General features: G+C 46.6%; 1 protein-coding gene across 1 annotated transcript; it reads right to left on the reverse strand.

The window, feature by feature from the left end:
* Window positions 1–230: 230 nt before the first annotated feature.
* gro (groucho) lies at window positions 231–20,176 on the reverse strand. Its single transcript, XM_065477277.1, has 18 exons — window positions 19,588–20,176; window positions 14,719–14,816; window positions 14,241–14,304; window positions 14,130–14,174; window positions 10,725–10,787; window positions 10,592–10,666; window positions 9,822–9,851; window positions 9,465–9,669; window positions 6,331–6,359; window positions 4,992–5,090; window positions 4,781–4,926; window positions 3,831–4,000; window positions 3,654–3,769; window positions 2,957–3,280; window positions 1,643–1,822; window positions 1,443–1,581; window positions 835–1,139; window positions 231–465 (listed from the first exon to the last, which is right to left on the reverse strand). Exons 1-18 carry the CDS (start codon window positions 19,645–19,647, stop codon window positions 358–360), a joined length of 2,256 nt encoding a protein of 751 aa, XP_065333349.1. The 5' UTR covers window positions 19,648–20,176; the 3' UTR covers window positions 231–357.
* Window positions 20,177–20,930: the final 754 nt, after the last annotated feature.

Genomic DNA, 20,930 nt, shown 5'->3' on the forward strand with positions numbered 1-20,930 from the left:
TTCTCATTTCGTTACGAGACTAATTGCTCTTTAGATCAATGGAATTGCGCGTTTAAGGTGACAGTTTGAAAATACCCCTATAAACTGCTTCAGTGTCTTTTTATCAGCGCATCAGATATTGATTTAAATTTGTATTCATTAAATTTTATCGCTTGTTTCTAAGCATTCGGCGCTTATGAGAGGAAAATATATCTACTGCCTGGTAGTTGTTTAAAATAAAGTATCAATAATTTTCTCAGGTAAGAATGTTACTTTTTTATTAATATTACACATCTTTTTGACATAACATGGGCTGGGCTAGATAGTTCGAAGGCGGTAATTTTGAGGTATTAATTAGAATACTGAGATCATTGCAGGTCAGTACATGACCTCGTACACCGTTGCCTTTTTATCTCCTGAGCCTGTCACTATGTACTTGTCATCAGCTGATATATCACAACTCAGCACCGATGAAGATTCCTTTGACTGAAACAAAAGAAGAAAATCCAGTTAGTTCAATGCATGCCTGAACAACTCTTCAATTTCTTGTGAATTATAATAAAGTGCCACAAAGGCCACAAAGCCAAATATACGGAGTCAAGGGAAAGATTTCACTATTTTTAAATTTGATTTGAAAAAATTAAAAGTTATGGTCAGTTTTCTGAGACACCAATGGTGTTTTAAATAATATATTCAATTTTTATCAAGCGATACTATTTCTACAATACATAGTTCGATATTAAATGGCAGGCAACCTCCTTTTTATTATTAATATCGAGCACCATTATCCACAAAAGCAGTCATGTCAAAAAATATTTTCTGAGGGGCAAAAGACAAACTTAAAAGGGAACTCACTTGGAAAATGGAGGCTCCGTAGGGCGTCCTCCAGGCATTCAGCAAGTTGTCCTTGCCAGTACTGACAAACCACTTTCCACATGCCGCGAACTTGAGGGAGAGGACGCAGCTCTCGTGCAGGTGCAGTTGGTACTTGTCGGGCTTGTTGCAGTGCAGCACCTCAACATTTGAGTTCTCCATACCGACGGCTAGCCACTCGCCTGTGGGGCAGTAGCCCAGCGAGAAAATCTGCGAGGTGAAGTCGTGCTGCTGCAGCTGACGTCCCTCACGCAGGTCCCAAGAGCGCACCGTATTGTCTAGACCACCTGAGGACAAAGTAGAAATTTATTTAGCAAGTTGGAAAAATTTAATTATACTAAAAGACAAGCGAAATAATTTCAACAGTTTAATTAACTTCTTACATGGCAATTCTGAATTTCAAGAAGACTTTTGTTTGCAAATATTCTAGCCTATTTAATTTATCCTTCACATTGAAATTCAAATAACTTTGTAACCTTGGAGAGTTTTAAATTAAAACAAATGCGAAAAAAATGCTAATTCCTCAGTAACAACCGTTATGTTTTCCATTATAAATAATGCTAACGCTGTCAATTTGAGGCAATGCGTACCTGTCCAGAGTTTTGTTCCATCAGCAGAGATGTCTATACAGCTGGCACCATCTGTGTGACCCTGGAACTGCCTGACCAATGTCTGGTTCTGCAGGTCCCAGACAGCAATGTTGCCATCGCTACAGCAGCTAAAGCAAACCTGAAGAGCAAAACACAAAATTAATTCCTTGTGCCCTGATAATACCATCTATATTTATTACCTTAGAATCGGGGCTGATGGCGAGGGCGTAGCACGCTGGAGCGCTGGAGGTGAGCTCAGCCTTGATACGGGGCGTTGGGGAGGCCAGATCCCAAATGGACAGGTTGCTCGCCTCTCCACCCACTATAAGCGTTCGTCCGTCGGGCAACAGTTTCACCGATCGAATGTAGTTATCTCGTTGCTGGTGAATTGACATGAATAATTCGTGAGAACTAATGGTTTAAATTAATTTAATTTTGATTAGAAAGCTTGACCAGGCTGGGGATAAGAATCAATAATGTGGTTGGAAAGCCTCCAAAGTCCAAAGATCAAGATAATTTGATTTCTCTCTACATCAGTTTGATGAAAGCCATTATCATGATTCTGGTTTTTAAGAGCTGTAATTATGTTAAGTGTGTTGATTGTTTTGTACACTGTTCATTGATTTTTTTTATTCAACTGTGGATTCACTTATCTGTAACTCATTTGTGAAGTGAGGTCAATTATTTGAGCCTCTTAAAACTTTTGAGCTCTGATTTAATCTAGAAAGGAAAAAGCAATGTAAAATAATGATAAAGGCTCAACACTTCTGTCGATTCGTTTAAATAATTAACAAACTTGAACCTATAAATGATACTGGTATTAATAGACTTGAGTATTCCGGATTATTTAATTTATGTATAATAGAATTTTATAAAGATTGCCTAATACATTGATGAATCAATCAATGTTTAATAATATTTCTCAACGTGTGTTATTTTTTGTAAAAAAAACTTGAAACCAACTTGTTTAGATGTTTCCACTGACATTGCATCAAGTTTGAGTCATAGAAAATTATTGTTTGTCCAAAATAATAAAAATTGTATAGCTTGAAGTAAAAAGAAATAGAAAAACGTTCCTGTTTAGAGTTGATGTCGGTTTTAAACTGAACCAAAAGAATTGAATTATGCTGCTTTGAAAATATAATTTGAGATTTCAAACTCAAATCCATTTTACTACTTTATAGCCATGAATTCTAACCAGATATTTTTATTTCAATTTCAATTTTTTCCAATTCAAGTGAAAACCATCCTTAAAATTTTTTGGGTAGATTCCTTGCAGAAGCGTCTTGGTACTGAGTAAATAAAAACGTATTCTGTAATAATAAAAAATCCTGGTCCTATCAACTGGGTGCAGCAGAAGCCTGAGTCTGAGAGCGAGCCAACCAGAGCAACCAGAAAGCGGCAGGAAAGCAGTGGAGGCGAGAAGACTTTCGCAAACAAACACACACACACAAGAGTGAGCCTGAGCCGAGCTTGGCCAGCGAACGAGTCGGGGGGACGAACGGCATCCTTACCAGGCAGTCGAGTTGCGAAACTGGGCTCTTGTTGCCCGGCTGGCTGATGTCCCACACCTTGACGCAGCCCTTGCCGCCTGTGTACACGTACTTGGTGGGGTTGCTGATGGTGACCGCGCATACGACCTCGCCGTGCGTCAGCGTGTTGATCTGTCGCGCGTGCCGCGGGATGCCGGGCCCCATGAGGGCGTCCGGCGGAAACGGCACCGGCTGCATCTGGCCCTCGGCGCTCACGTGGAATGAGTAGGCTGGCTTGCCGCCGGGAATGCCGCCGAGGCCGGGTCCCAGGGGCGCTCGCATCTGAGGATGGGGGTCAAAGCCCACCTGAACGAAGAAACGAACGCCGATTAGTGCATTCCCAGCGCCAACGCATGCATCTCTTTCTGTCTCTCTCTCTCTCTCTCTCTTTCTCTCGCCGCGATTTATGCATGATTTTGATTCGGAATTAAAAGGCTTGGTATTTACAAAAAGCAAATCAAATTCGGCTTTATTAACTAAGTCGCTTTTTACATAGTGTAATCATTTAATCTCTTCAACTGCATTGTTCGGTAGAAATCTACGGCCCCGAACTAAAAACAAGGGAATAAGCGTGTATTGAAGAGATTCAGTAACACTTTTCGAGATAGAGATAATCAAAAAAGTTCTAAGGCATGACTTTGACAGAAGACTAGTGGAATCTAAACATGTTCCAACTTACAATTGGGGGACGTTGGTAGTTGTTCAGGGTGGGTGGCAAATTGTTGAGGTGAGCACCGTAAGCGCCGGCCTGCAGATCGTGCGGAGCTGCCCCTGGCAGGTAGGGAGGGTATTGACCTGTCGACACACACACAAGATTAGTAAGCAACACAGAATTTCAGTGTTTATTCGCTCTTACCCAAGGGTGGTGGCTTGACGAGGGGCTTGAGGCCACTGCCGCCGGCAGCACTGCTGCCGCTGCCCCCGCTCGTCGGGGTCACCGACTTTGAGATTGGGGTCGTCGGCTTCTCGCCGTCCAGTTTCTTGGTCGACGGGGTGCTGGCATTTGAGCTGGTGCCACTGCGTGGACTGCAAGAGACAAGAGATCGAATTAATTATTGATATTCAGAAATATTTAAAAGGAACTGAAAGGATAACATATTTTTTCACTCTTTGCAAAAATAAAAAAGAGGGGTGCTATTTTTCCATGGTTTAATTAAGAAATAGTTTGGATAAACTTCATTAAAAATATTTAAATGCCCACAATTAAGATCAGACATGCGATAAGTATCTGAATTTATGATAAATTGTAAAGAGGTCATCAATTTTTTCATTCATTTATTTTCGAAATAATGCACAATCAAAACAAATCCATCGTACTATTAATATTTTTTAATAAAACTAAAAAGCTGACTATGTTTTTGACTGATTGGAGCCCAATCACGATTTAAATTAGTTGGACCACTTTGAATAATGTTTCAGTAAAACTTCAGTCAGCAATTGATGAATGGCCCTAGTGCCTGCCAAAGTTCACTAACACTTCAATTCTAAGTAGATCAGCAAATGAATAAAACCAAGGGGATCTCAAGTTTCAAACTTTCCTGAATAATAATTGGCTTAAAATGAAAATTTGAATTCTACCAAGAACTGATAATAATAGAATCATGACGTCTCTGGGCAACAAATATCAATTGCTATTCATGGAAATTTACAATTCAGGCCAGTTGAGTAAATTCAAATTCAAATTTTATCTCTGAATACATTTTATATTCTCTTTCAGCAAGACGCCGTTTGACCTCAGAAAAGCAGGGCAGTACAAATCGGCGATAAATTGATTCAAAGAGGATGGCTTTCTTAATCCATTAATACCTATGCGGTCCTACGTGCTCCTTTTTGGGCGCCAACTTGTCCAGACCGTTTTCCCTGGGAGATGCGGTGCCGTTGGCTGGAGAGACGGGGTCCTCGCTCGCGTCGTCGACAACCAGATCTTGGTCACTCTTTTCCCCATCACTCGCCTGCCACAACAAGAAGAAAGGTTGAGTCAAAGCGAGAGCAGAATAAGCAAGCGGCGAGTAATTACATGGCAGTCTTTCTCCTCTTTCTTAACCTTCTTGTGTTCTACCTCTGCTGGGCTTCTCGGTCTGTACTTTTCCCTTTCGGCAGGGGAAATGGAATTGCGCTGCAACACAAGAGCATCATTTATTATTAATAATCCGGTTACGTTTGTTATAACCAAAATTATATTCTCGGTCGTTTTTGCGGTTTAAATGCGTCACGCAGCACTTGAATGTGAGCTGAATCGCAGATTAAGAGGCCGCGTAGGTCTCAACCCCTAACTGCCATTACGATGGTTATTTTTTTTTCACGCTGGTGGCGTGACGAAAAAATTAAAAGCTCGGTCGGGAAGCGGAGACAAATCACATTTGAGTAGCAGTTTCATGGGCGGCATTTGAATGACAAAAGGCCGGCGGTAATGAGAAGTGAGGGCTCGCGCCGGCAAGAAGAAGAGGGTCCTTGTTAGTGCCATTCTTGCAGAACCGGCTGCGAGGGGTGCTAGTGGAGGGTGCGACGCTCCTGACTGCTGGGGGATCAAATGGAATGGGATAGGGCAGCAGCAGTTGGGGACGCGCTGACTATTCACCTATAATAAAAACTCCGCTCCGCAGCACAACAGATTAAAATTTTATTAGCCTTTCACAACAAGCGACTGAGCGAGCGAGCGAGTGAGCAGACGGACCAGATGGGGGAGCGGAATGAGGGATCGTCAGCCTTTTGCTTGCATCCCCCTCGCGTTTGCTCGAGTGTGTGCAAATTGAATGCGGCCGCAGCGGCAGCCGTAAAAAATAACTCAATCAAAAATCAACGCCGATGGGACTTTTTCCGCCGTTCCGACACCTTTTCTTCAAGGCAAATGTAGCGCACTGGATAAACAACGCGGCTTTGGGGCTGAAAAATCCAGACCGCGGCGGTCGATAAGGCAGTTCTTTTAGCGCGTAATCTAAAATTTATAAAGTGGAATAGTTCCTTGGCGGTCAGGGCGTTATCAGCGTCGGTAACCGCGCTTCCCGAATGAGCAAAATTGTGGTTTCGGATGGAACCGAGTCAAAAGGAGCCGAGCCGGGAGATTTCATGCCGCGTACGCGCCGTTTCAGTTTATTTGCTGCTTTGTGCAGCGGCAGTGTAGGTAATTAGCGCGCGCCAGCCACCACTACTTGTTGATTACGGGCTGCTGGGAGCAAGCGAGCGCGCGGGCCGAGTCGGCAAATTAAAGTCGTCTGTGGCGGATTAAGGGCCGGCAGCCGCGCGCACACGCCGGCTAATCCCCGACATGCCCAACAACAAACAATCAATTTTGCGCGCGCCCTAACTGAGTAGGTAAGCGCCGCTGGGTTCGCCCTTTTGCTGGAGATGATACTTACATGTCGCTCTTCAGCGCCTTGAATGCCGGCTGCAGATTTTTTGTCCAAGGGCAGAAAGGAGGAACCGACGACAACATCCAGAGCAGCACATGGAAGAGGAAATACAAGGAAAATTGCGTTAGTTTTGTTTGAATAAACTTAAATTAGACGTCTGATTGGTTTGTGTGGATTTCGTTAGTTAATATGCACAAAATCCATTCGTTTTAATTTAGTTTTCGATTCTAAGCGGAACGGCAGTTCCTGCTTGAGAAGCAGTTAGTCCTGAGTCAATATTAACCGAGTGCGGAGAGAAATCAATAACTTCAGCAAGCAGCTCCGCATCATCAGATTCAATTAAAATTCCCCATTTGAATACGATAAGAGATCGATCTGCCGCGAACAAAAAAATCCAATAGAGCCAGAAGGATGTAATAAAAGTGTGCGCAGTGTGTAAGAGCCGCGCGATTTCACGCCACGCTAATGACACTTATCACTCGCGAGCGCGCAATCACGGCCGATCAACTCGAAAAATCGCAATATAAGCCGGTGGTGCCGGCGGTGGTGCGCTGGCGGGAAATTAGCGCGTCGCCTGCCCCCCTCGGCCTCCCCCGCCCGCAGCCCCTGCGGAGGAGATCCCCTCGGCAAGCCAACCGACGACGACTCCTACTACTTTTTATTTGACAGCAGAATTAAAAGCGTTTTCGCAAGCAGCGCCAGAGGCATAATTTGCGTTCGCTTATTACAACTCCCGTTCACCCCCCTCGCTCGCACCCCGCACGCCAGTGCGCGCTATATAGTTCACCCCCGGAGCGTATCTTTATTTGGTTGATTAAACATGCAGTGGCTTTACATGCCCTTAAGGGTGTTATACACGGCTGTTTTTGCATCCCCCAAATCAGCACTCGCACTTATATCGGGGAGGCGGCTGGCTGGCTGGCGGCGGCGGCTCCCCTCTCGCGGATGGAAATATGGCCGCCGCTGCTGCAGCTGGCTGCCGCCATCCAATAAAAAATTCCGCCCTTGTTTCAATCCCTGTGAGGCCTCACCACCCCAGCTCGCTCTCTCACTCACTCACTCACTCACTTGTATTTTAACAGCTTTTTCTGCTAAAGTAATACAGCATGAATACAGAATGGGAGAGAGAAAGAGTGTGTGTGTGTATTTTCATCCCCCTCTCGCTGCCAGCCTTTATTTTCATTCAAATTATTCGAGTGTTAAGTTTGCTCTGCCACTGCGCTAGCGAAATTCCGTGCCGCCGCGCGTCCCCTCTTTTAATGCTGCATTTAAAGCCCACTCGATAAACTCATTAGCATTTTATAAACAATCGAATTAGACTACTTGCTCAGAAACTCACTTTCGCGGCAGCAGGCCAAGCGTGCGTAAATCACGCGGCAATTATCCCGTTCGCCCGACTTCGCCCGCCTTGATTAAAATATTGTCCGGGCGCAAATTGGAACGTAAATATTCACCGTGTACGTTTGCGCGGCACGCTTTTGATTCGCAGCACGATGTCAGCGCCGAAATTTATCGCCGCAGAAATGGAAAACAATGCCTACGCATGATGTTTCCTGTCGGCGTGCAAATGGAATTTTTGAAAAGGGGGATCGCACGCGCGAGAGGCTGGCGGAAAATTAATTTTGCATTTCGAACGCGCAGGCAGAGAGGTCCCGCAAGGTGGCAGTGCCCAAGTTCCCACGGGGGGTGGAATCACGGAGGTTGTTTACACAACATGCTGGGAGTAATTTTGATTGCTTTGAGCTAACAAAACACGAATGACGAAATGGACACTAACGATGGTTTTTTGTTAACACGGAATACAAATTTCTGAAATCCAAAGTGAAATAACGGAAAAAAAGCACTTATTTGCACTTTGTAAATTAGATATTACTACAGTGAGTGTTGGGTTTTTGAAATTTTATTGTTTTCAACAAAGTTTCCAACAAGTTTCAAAACACTAGAGCCGTAATTTTTACAGCAATAAAACACACTCTTGTGTCTATCCAATATTTATGAAAACGAAAATGTGCTCTAGTTTCGCGGCTGTTTTCCGACACGTCCATTTCCTGGTTGACGCCGGTGCGCGGAAGGCAGGAAAGCGCGGAAAAGCTAATTTGTCTGAAAAATAGGCCAAAAAGGCTTGCTGGCTGGCTAGCGCGTGACGTGTAAATTTGCCGAGCTGAAAATCCAGATTGATGGCCTGCCCTGCGCGTCTAATCACCGCCGAATCGGCAGCGGTGGCGGCGAAAATCAGGGCCGCCGGCGGGGCAATTGAATGGCGCGCGCGAGCCCTATCAACCTCTGCGGTGCTCGCACTCGGCGGGACGTGACAAAATTCCAAATTACGGCCGCCGGAGGGGCGTCACGGGGGACGCGGGCCGAGGCAGATAAAATTCTCGTTTCTTTGAGCACTCGAGAGGACCCTTGGGTGAGTGAGAGCCTCTTTAATTCGGCTAGTGGAGGGCTCTCAAGTGGCGCACTCAGCCGGGGCCCTCTCAGCGACGACGGCGGCGGCGGCGTTGAGCGCTCGGGGTGCAACTGCCGTCGCTCGCTCGCTTCAAGGGCCACCCGATGGCCTCACTTAGCACAACTTTTATAATTTCAGCACCCCACCGCACCTTCCGTGTCATTCCAGGTCAGCAGCGTTTCGAAATTTCCCGCTGCCGCTCTCTATCTCTCGTGCGCGCTGCGCACTCGCCTATCTCGCTCGCTTCCTGCTCTTCACGCGCGCTTATCTCGAAAACGTGATGTCAGCCAGCGATTGTGATTATGTCCACTCGAGCGGACTCTCATCAACATTCTGTTTGCATATTAATTTTATCGGCGCCAAACAATAGGCTTGCCGAGTGGGCGGTTCGCGCGGAAAATAGGATTTTTAACTACTTTGGCATATTTTGTAATCTTTAGCGCTGCAATCTGCTAAAATGCAAATAACTCGCGCCAGCTAATAAAAAAAAACATGAAAATTGCAAACAGCTACGATGTATGAAATTGCAATATATTTTAATTTTAAAATAAAGCTACCTCATGGTTCTGCATATTTATTTTCGAAAATATAAAAAAATTTCCATTAAAATATTTGTTGTACGTTTGCGATCTTTGAAGCTAAATTTATCTATAAAATCGGTTTAGCTGGATAAAAAATTTAAAACACTTACCGCTGCTGGCTTTGACGTCCTCACGGTGCAGGTCGGGCTTGGCGCCCAGCATCGAGAGGGGGTGTGCGCCCGGAGCCCCGGAGAGGCCCGAAAGGCCCAGGAGGCTGGCGGCGCTTGATGGGGGACCCGGGAGCCCCGGGTGAGGCATCATCGGGATGGGGGGAGCGTGGCCGGCGTGGGGTAGCTGCTGCGCGTGCATCTGTTGCTGCAATCAGAGGGAGCGGGGCTTAGTTGGCACACCAACGGGGGCCGGTCGGGGGGTGCTCGGGGTGTGAACTTTACGGGGGGTGGCTGGTTTCGTTTACCAGCAAATACCGAGAAATGTGCAAAAGGACTGTGCTCTAACGGAATACTAACCAATAAACGAGGAAGTTCAGAGCGCTGTTGCTGCAAAAAGAATTTTTTGTCAGCTATACCAAAAAGGAACAAAAAGGATAGTAATTGGTTGCAACGATGACGGGGGGCAACAGCCACGGTGAACGTATAAGAGGCACGGTCCCTTACACTTAATTAGGAGGGAACATCAAATCAATTTTCCAAATAGTTGCAATGAGAGAGGGAACAACCGATAAAAACCAAAGGACTGCAGTCAGCCCGCTCGCAGGCAAGGGGGGAAGGGCGAGAATTCCTCTAATCTAATTAGGCAGGGGTGCGTCATGCAAAAATCCCTTCTTTCTCTCATCCTTTCTTTGCTTGTCCCGACTGCGCGTAAATCAATTAAAAGAGCTGGATGGTGTTAATTTGATTGCAACGGCGGGGGAGGTAAAACCCCCCGACGCATGATTGGATACACCCTCGCTCTCTTCCGCACTCTCCCCAGCGCGTCGGTTTCTTCTTCTCTATCCCGCTTTTTAAATATAGATTTCATTCGAGCCGCAGAGAGTAATCCACCCTAGCAGCCAGCCGGGGCAAGCAACTCTCTGTGCCGGATAAAATCACCCCCAGCTTAAATCGTCGGCTCCCAGGAGAGGTTTTGCATGGTTGACATTGCAATCCTTGGGGAGCGGTGGCAAGCGGTCGTTGTATATGTGCGACCGCGTCGGCCGAAGAAGGAAAAGGAAGGAAAGAAAGAGAGCGAGCAAAGGGCGGAGCAGGGCTGTTAAATGACCAAGAGACGGTGTGCTTACCCCAATGATTGCGTTCAGCTCTGTCATGGTGACTTGTTTTGCCCTGTCGACTGCAGTGGCTACTTGTTGTTGGTGCTGAAATCGGAGGGTGGAATTAGTTGGGAGCAGCGCGGAAAAGGACTGGGCGTGTTACCTCCTGAGAGAGAAATGGCAAGATCTGTGCGATGAGTGTGTTGAGCCGCTTGGCGATTTCAGTCTAGAACAGAGAGGCGGAAAATTAGTTTCGTACTTCGGGACACACGCTTTCTAGCTGCGTGTGCATCTCGATTCCGAAAAATTTCCCAAGAACACGTGTCAGCCCCATCTCGTGCTTCGAAATCGATTTCCGTGCAAACGACGCCGTCGAGCGAGCAAACACCATTCCGCCTAATGAACTAACACCGGCACCGCGTGACGCAACAATGAATGGCCAGTGTGTGTGTGTTCTCGAAGGTGTTAATCAATGCGGCACAGAGCCACAGTGGCGGCCGCCAGGGAAAAATAATAAAACGCTCTTCTTCCCGCGTGTTGACACACGCATTTTCCATGTCGAGCCGGGCTAAAAGCGCGCGAGCAAGGGTCCTGCGGTTTTAATGAAGCGCCCGTTGTGTCATTGTCTTGCAAAGAGCGTGAATCAGCTGAGAAACACATAAGCTCGTTAATTACAAAAACAAACAAGACCGGCGAAAGCACTAAAAAGCCCACGACTCTGGTCGACGGCAATTTATACATTCCTCCGCGGCTGGAGAGTCTAGTGCGCGCGATAAATATTTGACTTTTAATGCGCGCCGCCGCTGTGTATATTTATTTGTATTTATTCAGTTTCGTTTTTATTATTTCAGGCCTGCCCTAAAGTTATCTTTTTTGCTGTGCGCACAGTCAAGAGTGTATTTATACACACGCTCATGTGAGCTGGCAAGCGAGTGTGAGTGTGCGGGGGGCACACAGGGAGATTTTTCCCTTTTTTATAAATAAAGCACATGATGGTAAGCAAGCAAGCTCCCATAAAATGAAGGTAAATATTTGAGGATAGCTGAAAACTTGAAAAGCAGGCAATATGTCCGCCTGTGATGAGCAAACACTCGCTCCTCTCTCTCTCTCTCTCTCGCACTGTGTTTGCCCAGAACTTTTGTAGCGCGGCGCAGCGGCGGCCTTAAGCAAACAGTCAGTGAGTACAAGGGCCTGGGCGCGCTTGCACAGCAACCTCGATTATCGTGCCCGGGGAGATGCGATTTTTATACCCGTGTCTACGCCCCTTATCACTCACCCCCGTCTGTCCGCTTCTGACGCGACCAGCCGGCCCTGAATTATCATAATGAAGTCCGGCCGAGCGTAAATCGCGCCCCAGAGAGTTCGGCGCTCTTGGGTAAAAAAATTATCCGGATGAATTGTCACTCAGTTGCCGGCGAATAACCCGAGAAACCCGTTTCGATTTCCACTGGGATACCCGAATTGGGAAAAACCATTTCCTCTCTATAAACATCCGTCAGGTTGGAAATAATGGTAATTGACGGCGAGTGTAACACGAGAATTTTGGCCAATGCTACATCATACGTTGGTTTCACTTAATCGTCCCGACATTACATTTGTTCCAGTCATTTGGACAACTTACTGAAGCAAAAAATTGTACAGACCAAACTAGAAGTCGCGAAATAATTTGTAACAGAAGCTCTTTCAAACCCGGGTCTCCAGCTGCGCAGCTTCCAAACTAAACCCTGACGGATATGAATGGCACTTTTATCAGCGTTCGATTAACACCAACTGTACAATTTTTATATCAAATCTAAGACACACACACACAGTAGAATTCCTTGTTAAATGCTGCTATGTGTATTTGACCACAAAGGAAGCCTTTGATGATAGTAACGCCATGTCGGCTTTTCCAGGCGTGAATAAGGCGAAACACCAGCACCGCACCATTCCACTATTTGTAAACGCAAACGCAAACATCGGCTGCAGAATATGAAAACAAGCTGAATTCGGAACCACTCGTACTTGCAAAAGACAACTTGTAATAAAGAACTAATGCTTCGTCAGAAGCAGCCGATAAATTTGAATTAGGGAAATCGCAAAAATGACTTTTTAACTGACGAGTTCAGATTACACAACCGATTGTCTGCGTGAAAAGAAAAAACACTGCTTTTTGAAGGAAGTTCACGCACCGAAAAATCAGTCCGCACCTTATCTCCCCGGCACTCAAAGCGTGGACAATTAGGTGAAAAACGCCTCGATAAAATCCTTATCTTTCCCATCAGAAAAAAAACCTTCGAGTCCCCCTTGACGCGTACACACACATTACACGGTCGCAGGTTCTGTCGAAATCCGTCAACGCCAGGAAGCTATGAATTTCGATCCAACTAATTGAAACCGTTGCCGTGCGTGTGCACGCGCGCGTACCGCGTGTATTTATGGTATTTATATTTATTAGAGCGGCCGCGCGGGCGGATTTTATCTACCCCAGGGGCAATAAAAATACATCACACATTATTTCCCACACCGAATTGGCGTATTTTTGCCGGCCGCGCGCGGGCGGTCGGCAGCCGGCGCGACACGTGGCCGGCAGCCCCGATTAAGAGCACGCACGTGACCCACCCACCCACATCATGATCAATACACACACATAAACGGATACATTCACACAAACAAAGAGCTTTCCACCCTAGCTAGCTGGCTAACTCTCTCGACGACGATAATGAGCTTCGACCCTTTGTCGCACGTTGGGGTGGGTTAGGGGCTCGCCCTCCTCACCCCCCGCCCTAGCCTAGCCGTACATGACGCTGAGCGCGGCAAATTAGTGCTCGAGCGTCTGTATAGTGTGTGCGTGTGTGTATGTATGTGCGCGCTGCACACGGACCGAGAGAGCGGGCGAGGCGAGCACCCGGCTCATTAGCCGCCGATATAATAATGTCACGCGGATTTGCTAAGCCGATTTAAACACTCTGCCAAGTTGAGTATTTTCGAGAGCTGGAGTGGTGCGGTTGCAAGTGGCGGCGCCTCATTGACGAACGAAACGAAACCGGCATTTTCTCGTCTGGTTGCAACATGATTTGATAGTTTTGATTTGAGTTTAGAGCACACAAAAAATAATTAACCCCAATTTCCCACTCTTTTGGCAAAGCCCAAGCCAAATCGCAAAATAAAAAAGCCCGGACATCCAACCGGTTCTCTTTTGAAATATCCTAATTGGCTTTTATGCGGATTAAATTGCCTCGTGAAATATTCAACCTAATTACGAATTTAGGAATCTATCACACGCTCCAACGAGCTAATGAAATTTGAAAAAATGCAAAAAAACAAATGCCGGCGGCGAATTTGAATAAATTTATCTGCTCTCGGTGCCGATCGACTTTCATTTTCCACAGGTCATGTCAACAAAGAAGCACAAACTTCATTAATATGCGCCGGCGGCTAGCTGTGCTCTGTGTCTCGTTCGGCATGGAAACCGCTTTTTTCCGCAGCAAAACGAGCTGTGCTCGGCGCGCGCACGTCTTTTGCAATGAAATTACTCTGCTCCGACGAGACGAAAAGATCACAACAATAATAAATTATGTAAACCTACCTGCTTGTGCATCTCAACGTTGAGCCCGTAGGACATCTCGTAGTACTGAAACAAGCATTACAAGTCGGTTACATCTCAAGTTGTTGCGCGAGCAGACATAATATGGCCTACCATCACGTAGTGGCGTTGGATTTCGATTTTCTCGCTGGCCAGCTTCTCACACTCGAGCTTGATGCTGCAAGCAGACACGGTGGGTTTCAATTAGGCACGTCGAGTATGCAAAAAGGCATTCGCGCTTTGCGTAAAGTGCGGTATTTCGCTCGGAATTGCGTGTGCACATGGAGCTATGGAATGGACACACGATCCTCTCGCAGCTGCATTTCGCGTTCAAAGTAGCAAGCATTGTGAAAGGGAAGATACAAAGTATTTTTTTCCGCGAGAATAACTCGAGATACAATCTCAATGGCTAAAGAATGAGGTCAAAATGTACTGATTCTGCTGCTTGCTATGATGTGGTGTTTAAACAGCCACAGAACAAATGTGTGCACAAAATAAATTTAAATTCGTTAGAATTTATGGAGGAAGAAAATATAAAAAAAATGGAAATAAATGAAGTCAGTAACTTCTAATTTGTAGAGATGATACTTACTTGTGATACTGGGCCTGCAGGAAGTTGAACTCTTCTTTGATTCTGTCACATGTTTCTAATACGGTAAACTTGAATGGCTGTGCCGGCTGGGGCGGGCCCTGCAAGAAAAGCAAATCATCGAGTCAGACCAGACAGTCAGACGCAAGAAATTATGCAACACGCTCGACTGCTTTTTCCTCGGCTTCAACTATACATAAGTGTGTAATACACAACGAGTGGGGTGCGGTGGCTCTTTTCTTTTTCATGTTCGCTCTGTGCGTTTGTGTTGTGTGTGCACAGTGGCATAAGCACGCTTGTCCCTTTCCTCTCCGATCCTCCTCTCGCTCTCTTTATATCTATCTGTGTCTGTGTTAGGTTCTTATGTCTCAGTCGGTTGGTCTGCTGGTGTTTCTATTTGTTTTCTAATAACACCCTTCCGTCCGTCGCGGCTGCTGCGAACCATTGAGCCGCGCCAAGGAAGCACCGAGCATCCTTCACGCTCGCCTGCCGTGCAAATTGGACGCGCAGCCTGATTTTACACACCAGACTGCCAGTGAGCACTTTTGTCAGCCAGCGGCTAAGTAAATCACCGAGCGAATTTAATAAAACGGCAGCCAGCGAGAGCAGCAGCAGCAGAGAGGGAAGACCCGTCGAGGCGCTTTTTCAACCGTTTCGCGGCTTTTTACGGCCGGCCAGCCGATTCATTGATTCTTTACGGGCTTCGTAAGAGGCTGGAAAGGTGGTAATTTGCAGAAACGCGCGCATTGCCTCGCCTCGTTTCCAGTGTTTACTGCTGACCGTGAAGAGAACTCACACGCGCAAAAACGAAATTTTTATTTATCGACTTTGTAGGGAACAAAAGGTGTTTTAGACTGCAAGCAATAAATATTGAATAAACATGAGGTAGCGTGCAGAAATAATTAAGAGCTTATCGATTCTCACTATTTTATAGCCCATATAAATTTCACGGTCTTCCGTCAGATTTCGTTTATGACTCGCAGCGAATTCGACATCCGACTCATTTTTTAATACTTTCCACACTCACGCCTCCCCTCTGTAGAATGAATTTTTTACAGTCAAACAAATTTCACGACTTCACGGTCGGTGCGTCGAGTATGCAGCCCATCTCTCTCGTGCGCGGAATAATGAGCGGGCAATTTTCGTCCGAAAAAAAAACGACGCACCGACAAATTAACCATCAACACGTGAATGAAAGGCGACTCTGGGTGGCAGGAAGGAGCAGCGAAAGCGCTGCAGGCGTCAACCTCGGTGGTCTTTGGAAAAGATTCTGATTTATAGAGCAGCAACAGCAGCAGCAGCAGAAGGCGAACAGACCTCGCTGCGGAAGCGGCAGTTAATATTTCACGAAACGAGCGCTGGTGTCCGATTTCCAGCGGCAGCCAACGTGGACTTGTTATCAGCCCCACGCGCAAACTGGGTCGAGTGTATTACAACTGGTCACGTCGGTTGACAGCGGCTCAAAACCTTGGACCGATCGCCATCGCCACACATGCAATTCGAACCCGTTTGGACCGAGTGCCAAGATCTACATAAATTAACCGTGAATTGAATTTAGAGTGTCTATTTTTTTCTAGACGGGGCCCATTGGCCAGGTATTCAAGGTGCGTGTTCGGCTTGCAACAGCATGCAAAACACATGTGCAACGAGCGCAGGGTTTTGTGTGGTTGCAAGTCGAGCCAGGGTCGCGCCGATCAATCAGCGGCCAATTACTGCTTTAATTAATTAGTCGCGGCGGACGGACGCAATTCGCTGCCGGCTTAAACTCTTTCCCTCTCTGCTCTGGGAGTGAGTAAGTGCCGCTTGAGCGAGTCAGTCAAGAGGAAAATTGGCCTGAGCTGCAGAATGACCAGTCAGTCAGTCGGCCTGAGCACTTGGGCGTGAGAAGGAGCCATTCACTCGCTGGGCCGTGACTCAATAATACACCCAAGCCAAGCCGCTGCGCTGCCTCAAGAGCGGCAACATCCGCGACTCCAATAAAAATTCCTGAGCCTCCTTTCTTCCTCTCTGTCTCTCTCTTTTTCTCACTCGCGCGCGCTCTCTATCTCTTTAGAAACAACACCACGGGGAGGTCCTACAGCACACTTGATAATGACTCCCCTTTGCTTTGAGCTCTGCATTTTTGGCACTTTTCCCTGCTCTCATCTCGCGCCGCGAGCCAAAAAACATCGGCCTTTTTAAGGATGACCTCCGCTGGCAATTAGCTTTGTGACATAATTTTCTGCTCGCTTTCGGGTGGAACTGGCCAGTTGGCCTTAAAATTAGTCCCACACAGACAGAAACATGCCCTGCTAGCCAGAGGCACTTTTTGTCGCCACCGACGAGATGGCAGTGCGAACTTTGGCAGTTAATTTTGGAGTAAGTGGATGTCTTCAGTCAATGCTCACTCCACGACATTATAAATTATCCACAGAAAACCAGCCACGTACAAAATCCGCGTATGCACAAGCAAACAATTTTTTAATAATGGTAAATTATAATTTTAGTGTGTGGAAAAATATTGTAAAAGTTGAGTCTTTTTATTATATGCCGTTTTAATGCTATTTCTGTCTTAATTCATAATTTTAAGTTCACAGGCAATTAAGGTGAAATGTGATCTTTTGATGGTTGCAAAACAGTGTACAAATCCTTCATCACTTGGAGCAGACGTGTCCTTAGGAATTGTAATTAATTACACGCTATTCGGGCAGGTCTCTCTCTCTCTCTTTCTCTCTCTCGCACAGTCAGTTAGCGCCGTCGACACAGCAGCTCATTACCGCTCATAACACACCGCTCATCACGCGAGGCAAAAACCGTGTGCTAAAATGTAAGTCGTGAGATGCGATGATGATGATGGTGCAAAGAGCGAGAGGTGGTTAAGGTAGCGAGTTAATTAGCCCGGCTGATATAAAGGCCGATTGGGCGCATTAGAATTTTACACGGCATAATAAACACTGGCTGGTTGGTTAGTTGTGCCGGCTGGCGCGGTGCTGATGATGATAGAGGCAGAAAACCACAAAATAAAGGCGGCTGGCGGGCGAGTGAGTGAGTGAGCCGCCGCCGCCGCCGCGTGCACACCGGGGCAGGGGAACGAAATAAAAACCACCGAGCTATTACAGGTTTCGTAATTTGCGGTTTAATGGAATCAGCCGTCAGGTATGCGTGGAATGGACGACCAGAACCAAATTCTCTTCACCTGACCATTATTGATTAAATGCTGCCTGAAGCCATGCACACGTGTTTTCGCACAGGAATTTGACAAAAATTCTTTCATGTACACTTGGAATGAGGCTCAAGAGTTCAACCGTCAAATTTAGAGAGGAAATTGTGGTTAAGCTAAGGAATTTTCCTAAGAACGACAAAATTGTATTTTTTTAATTAGAATTGAATAAAATTAATTTTAATTTGAGTCTGGCGCATGTTGTGTGGTCAAAGAAAATGTTGATCTTGAGATAAACAGAATTATGTATTTCCCTTGTCACAGGCGAGTGTTCCAATTTGAAGATAAGACAAATTGTGAGTAAGCGACAAATATACATTAGCCTGGTTTACATATTAAAATTAAAATATACTAGTCTCCAGATTTCAACGCCAATTGCACAAGTTCAGAGCCAAAAACTTTATATTTTCCGATCGCGTGTTGAATATCAATTTAAAGACGGCGGAAGTCCAGTTTTCACACAAATTATCCCGAGCGCTAGACACGAATGGAAGGAGCAAAACATAAAATGCCTTAATTCCCAAGGACAAACCAGGAGCAACCGTTTTATAATACTTTCGAATTAATCCCACTCGCGCGTGTTCGCCGCTCTCCGCGCGGCACTGCATGAAAATTTATTTAATTAATTACCACGCTCGCGCCGGTAATTGTGCTGCAATTTAATAAACACGCCGGCGGGCATTTTGCATGAGTCGAGAGAGTAGTTTCCAGTTCGGTTTGTGTTTTTATTTTGAAAGTAGGGTAAAGTCAAAATGGAATGCTGCTGGGCTGCGGCTTTCGCGGTTAACCCTTCAGCCTGGTCATATGGTCAGTCGTGTATCCACCACAAAGCACCACCGCACACACAATGCCAACATAATTTAATAATTATCATTTTTCCAGCCTCGCCGCTGCTGCCGCCACCGCCGCCAGCAGGCGTATGATGATAATTGACGAAAAGTCAGGCAGGCACAAAACACTCGTGTGAAAGGAGTGGAAGAAAAAAAGGATGATGCGCCGCGATGCGTAGAAAAAGCGCGGGCACGCCAGCAGCGCGAAAGAGCAGATCAGGCACGAGATAACCGTCGAAAAAACCAACGTGGCAATAAATTTCGCAGTTTTCGTAAATGATACTAATTTCACGCCGGTGTGCTCGATTATTTAGCATCTGACAATGATGTCGAAGCGCCACTAAACACGTAAGTGATTTTTGAAAGTTGGTTAACGCGTTATTTCCTTCCCTTCCTTGAAAAAATATCGCTTTTTTAAAAACTATTCCCTTGAAAATTATCTTTTCCGACCGCTTATCAAAAAAAAAACGCCGGTGACCTTTTCAGGAAAAACCTTTAAAATAATAAAAAAAGGGAGCCGGCCAGCCAGCAGCCCTTATCAGGTAAAAAAGAAACGGAAAGAGTGCGGTGTTGGCTGTTCGATGCGAAAATTCGCAGCTGGGAGCGTTTGCTGTGCTGTGCGATGGCGTGCTTCAATATTAATAGTGCTGAGATAATTCAAATGAAGTTACAACTCAGCAATATTATCAGAGCCAATTAATCCTGCGCCCCCTCGGCTGATCAAACACACGGCGCGGCAGTGGCGGCGAGAGGGCCTCGGGGGAGGTGCATGCGTGTTTGAACACCCATTACACCCACCCACCCACCCTGAGGACGATCGAGCCGCCTCCGACGGCTACTTACCGGGTGCCGGGCCGCCGCCGCCGCAGCTGCTGCCGCCGCGTTCATTCCAGTTGGGTACATTTTCTGTCAGCAGCACATTGTAATCCTGGCTGCTTTTCGGCACCAGAAAATTCGGCAAAGTCAATGAACCGTCCTGCTGCGCTGGAGAAAGTCTGCTCGGTGATTCACAGAAAAACCAACGCACTTCCGCTTCTTCAGCGCTGCGATAAATGCAAAATAGCTGCTGAAACTGGCGTCCGAAGAGCGAACAGTCCTAAAACGTCCGTATGCGATCGCTATCCACTCGCGTCTGGCGGCACTCACAGAGCCCCCCACTCTCCAGCGCTGCCGTTGCCTCCGCTCCCCTCTGAGGTGCCGGGCCGGTTGCCTATATTGCCGCCCGCTCGCTCGCCTCGGATTTGCTCAAATCCGGCTTATTTTGGCGCCACGCGGCGGACGACAGCGGTTTGGCGGTGCCTCGTTCGGTTGGTCGGTCGGTTTGGGCTTTGCGTCCGAAGCGGCAGGCCGGGTGGCTGCTGATCGGCGTCGTTCTAGCCGGTCGATGTTAAAGAGTTTAGTGTCTGATTGCCAGTATAGCTTGTACTGCAATGGCGTGGTACCGACGCCACCACAAGAGGGGTAAAAAACTCGAAGACAACTTTTGTCCGCTCCACGTGGAGTAGTAATGAACTTATCAAGCCGCGCGGGCCAATCGCAGTGCCGCATTCGGCTCATCAGCCAATGCGGTGTCGCGAAACGCCGACCACACCTCGATTTAACGAAGCAAGCGCTGTGTAACTCTGCCCAGCGGCTGCCAGCGCCAATCGAGGCCGCCAACCGACAATCTATGGCGTCTTTTTTGACGGTTGCTTGGCAACGCGGCACGCTGACACTCGCTGCTCAAACTCCACGTGGAGTTCTTTGAATTTGAAAAAGAGCCAGAGAACATAAGGGGGTGGGTTGGTTGGTTGGTTGTTGGAGTAGATGGAAGAAGGTGCTATGTAGGGATTGACGAGAATGAAAAAAAATGCAGTAGAGAAAAAAGCAGCAGCAGCAGTGGAGTATAAAGAGCGAGCGAGGCAGAGAGAGAGAGGGATCCAAACCTTAGCATTTTCATCTTCCATGTCAAATATTTTATATTCTGCAGGGGAAAACGAACTGGAAAAGTAGAGTGCCGCCGGAGCGGTTTTTTATTCTATCGCGTTCCGTGATTGCTACGACGCGATATTAAATTATTGTCTATTGGTGTGCATGAGCGAGAGAGATAATTACACATGTTAAGAGAATACACATATTATTAGAGAAGCAGCAGAGAGAGAGAGAGAGAGCAGCGCGCTGAGTGCGAGAGAGAGAGAGAGAGAGAG

The sequence above is a fragment of the Cloeon dipterum genome, chromosome 2, assembly GCF_949628265.1.
Source record: "Cloeon dipterum chromosome 2, ieCloDipt1.1, whole genome shotgun sequence".
NCBI classification, from domain to species: Eukaryota; Metazoa; Arthropoda; class Insecta; order Ephemeroptera; family Baetidae; genus Cloeon; species Cloeon dipterum.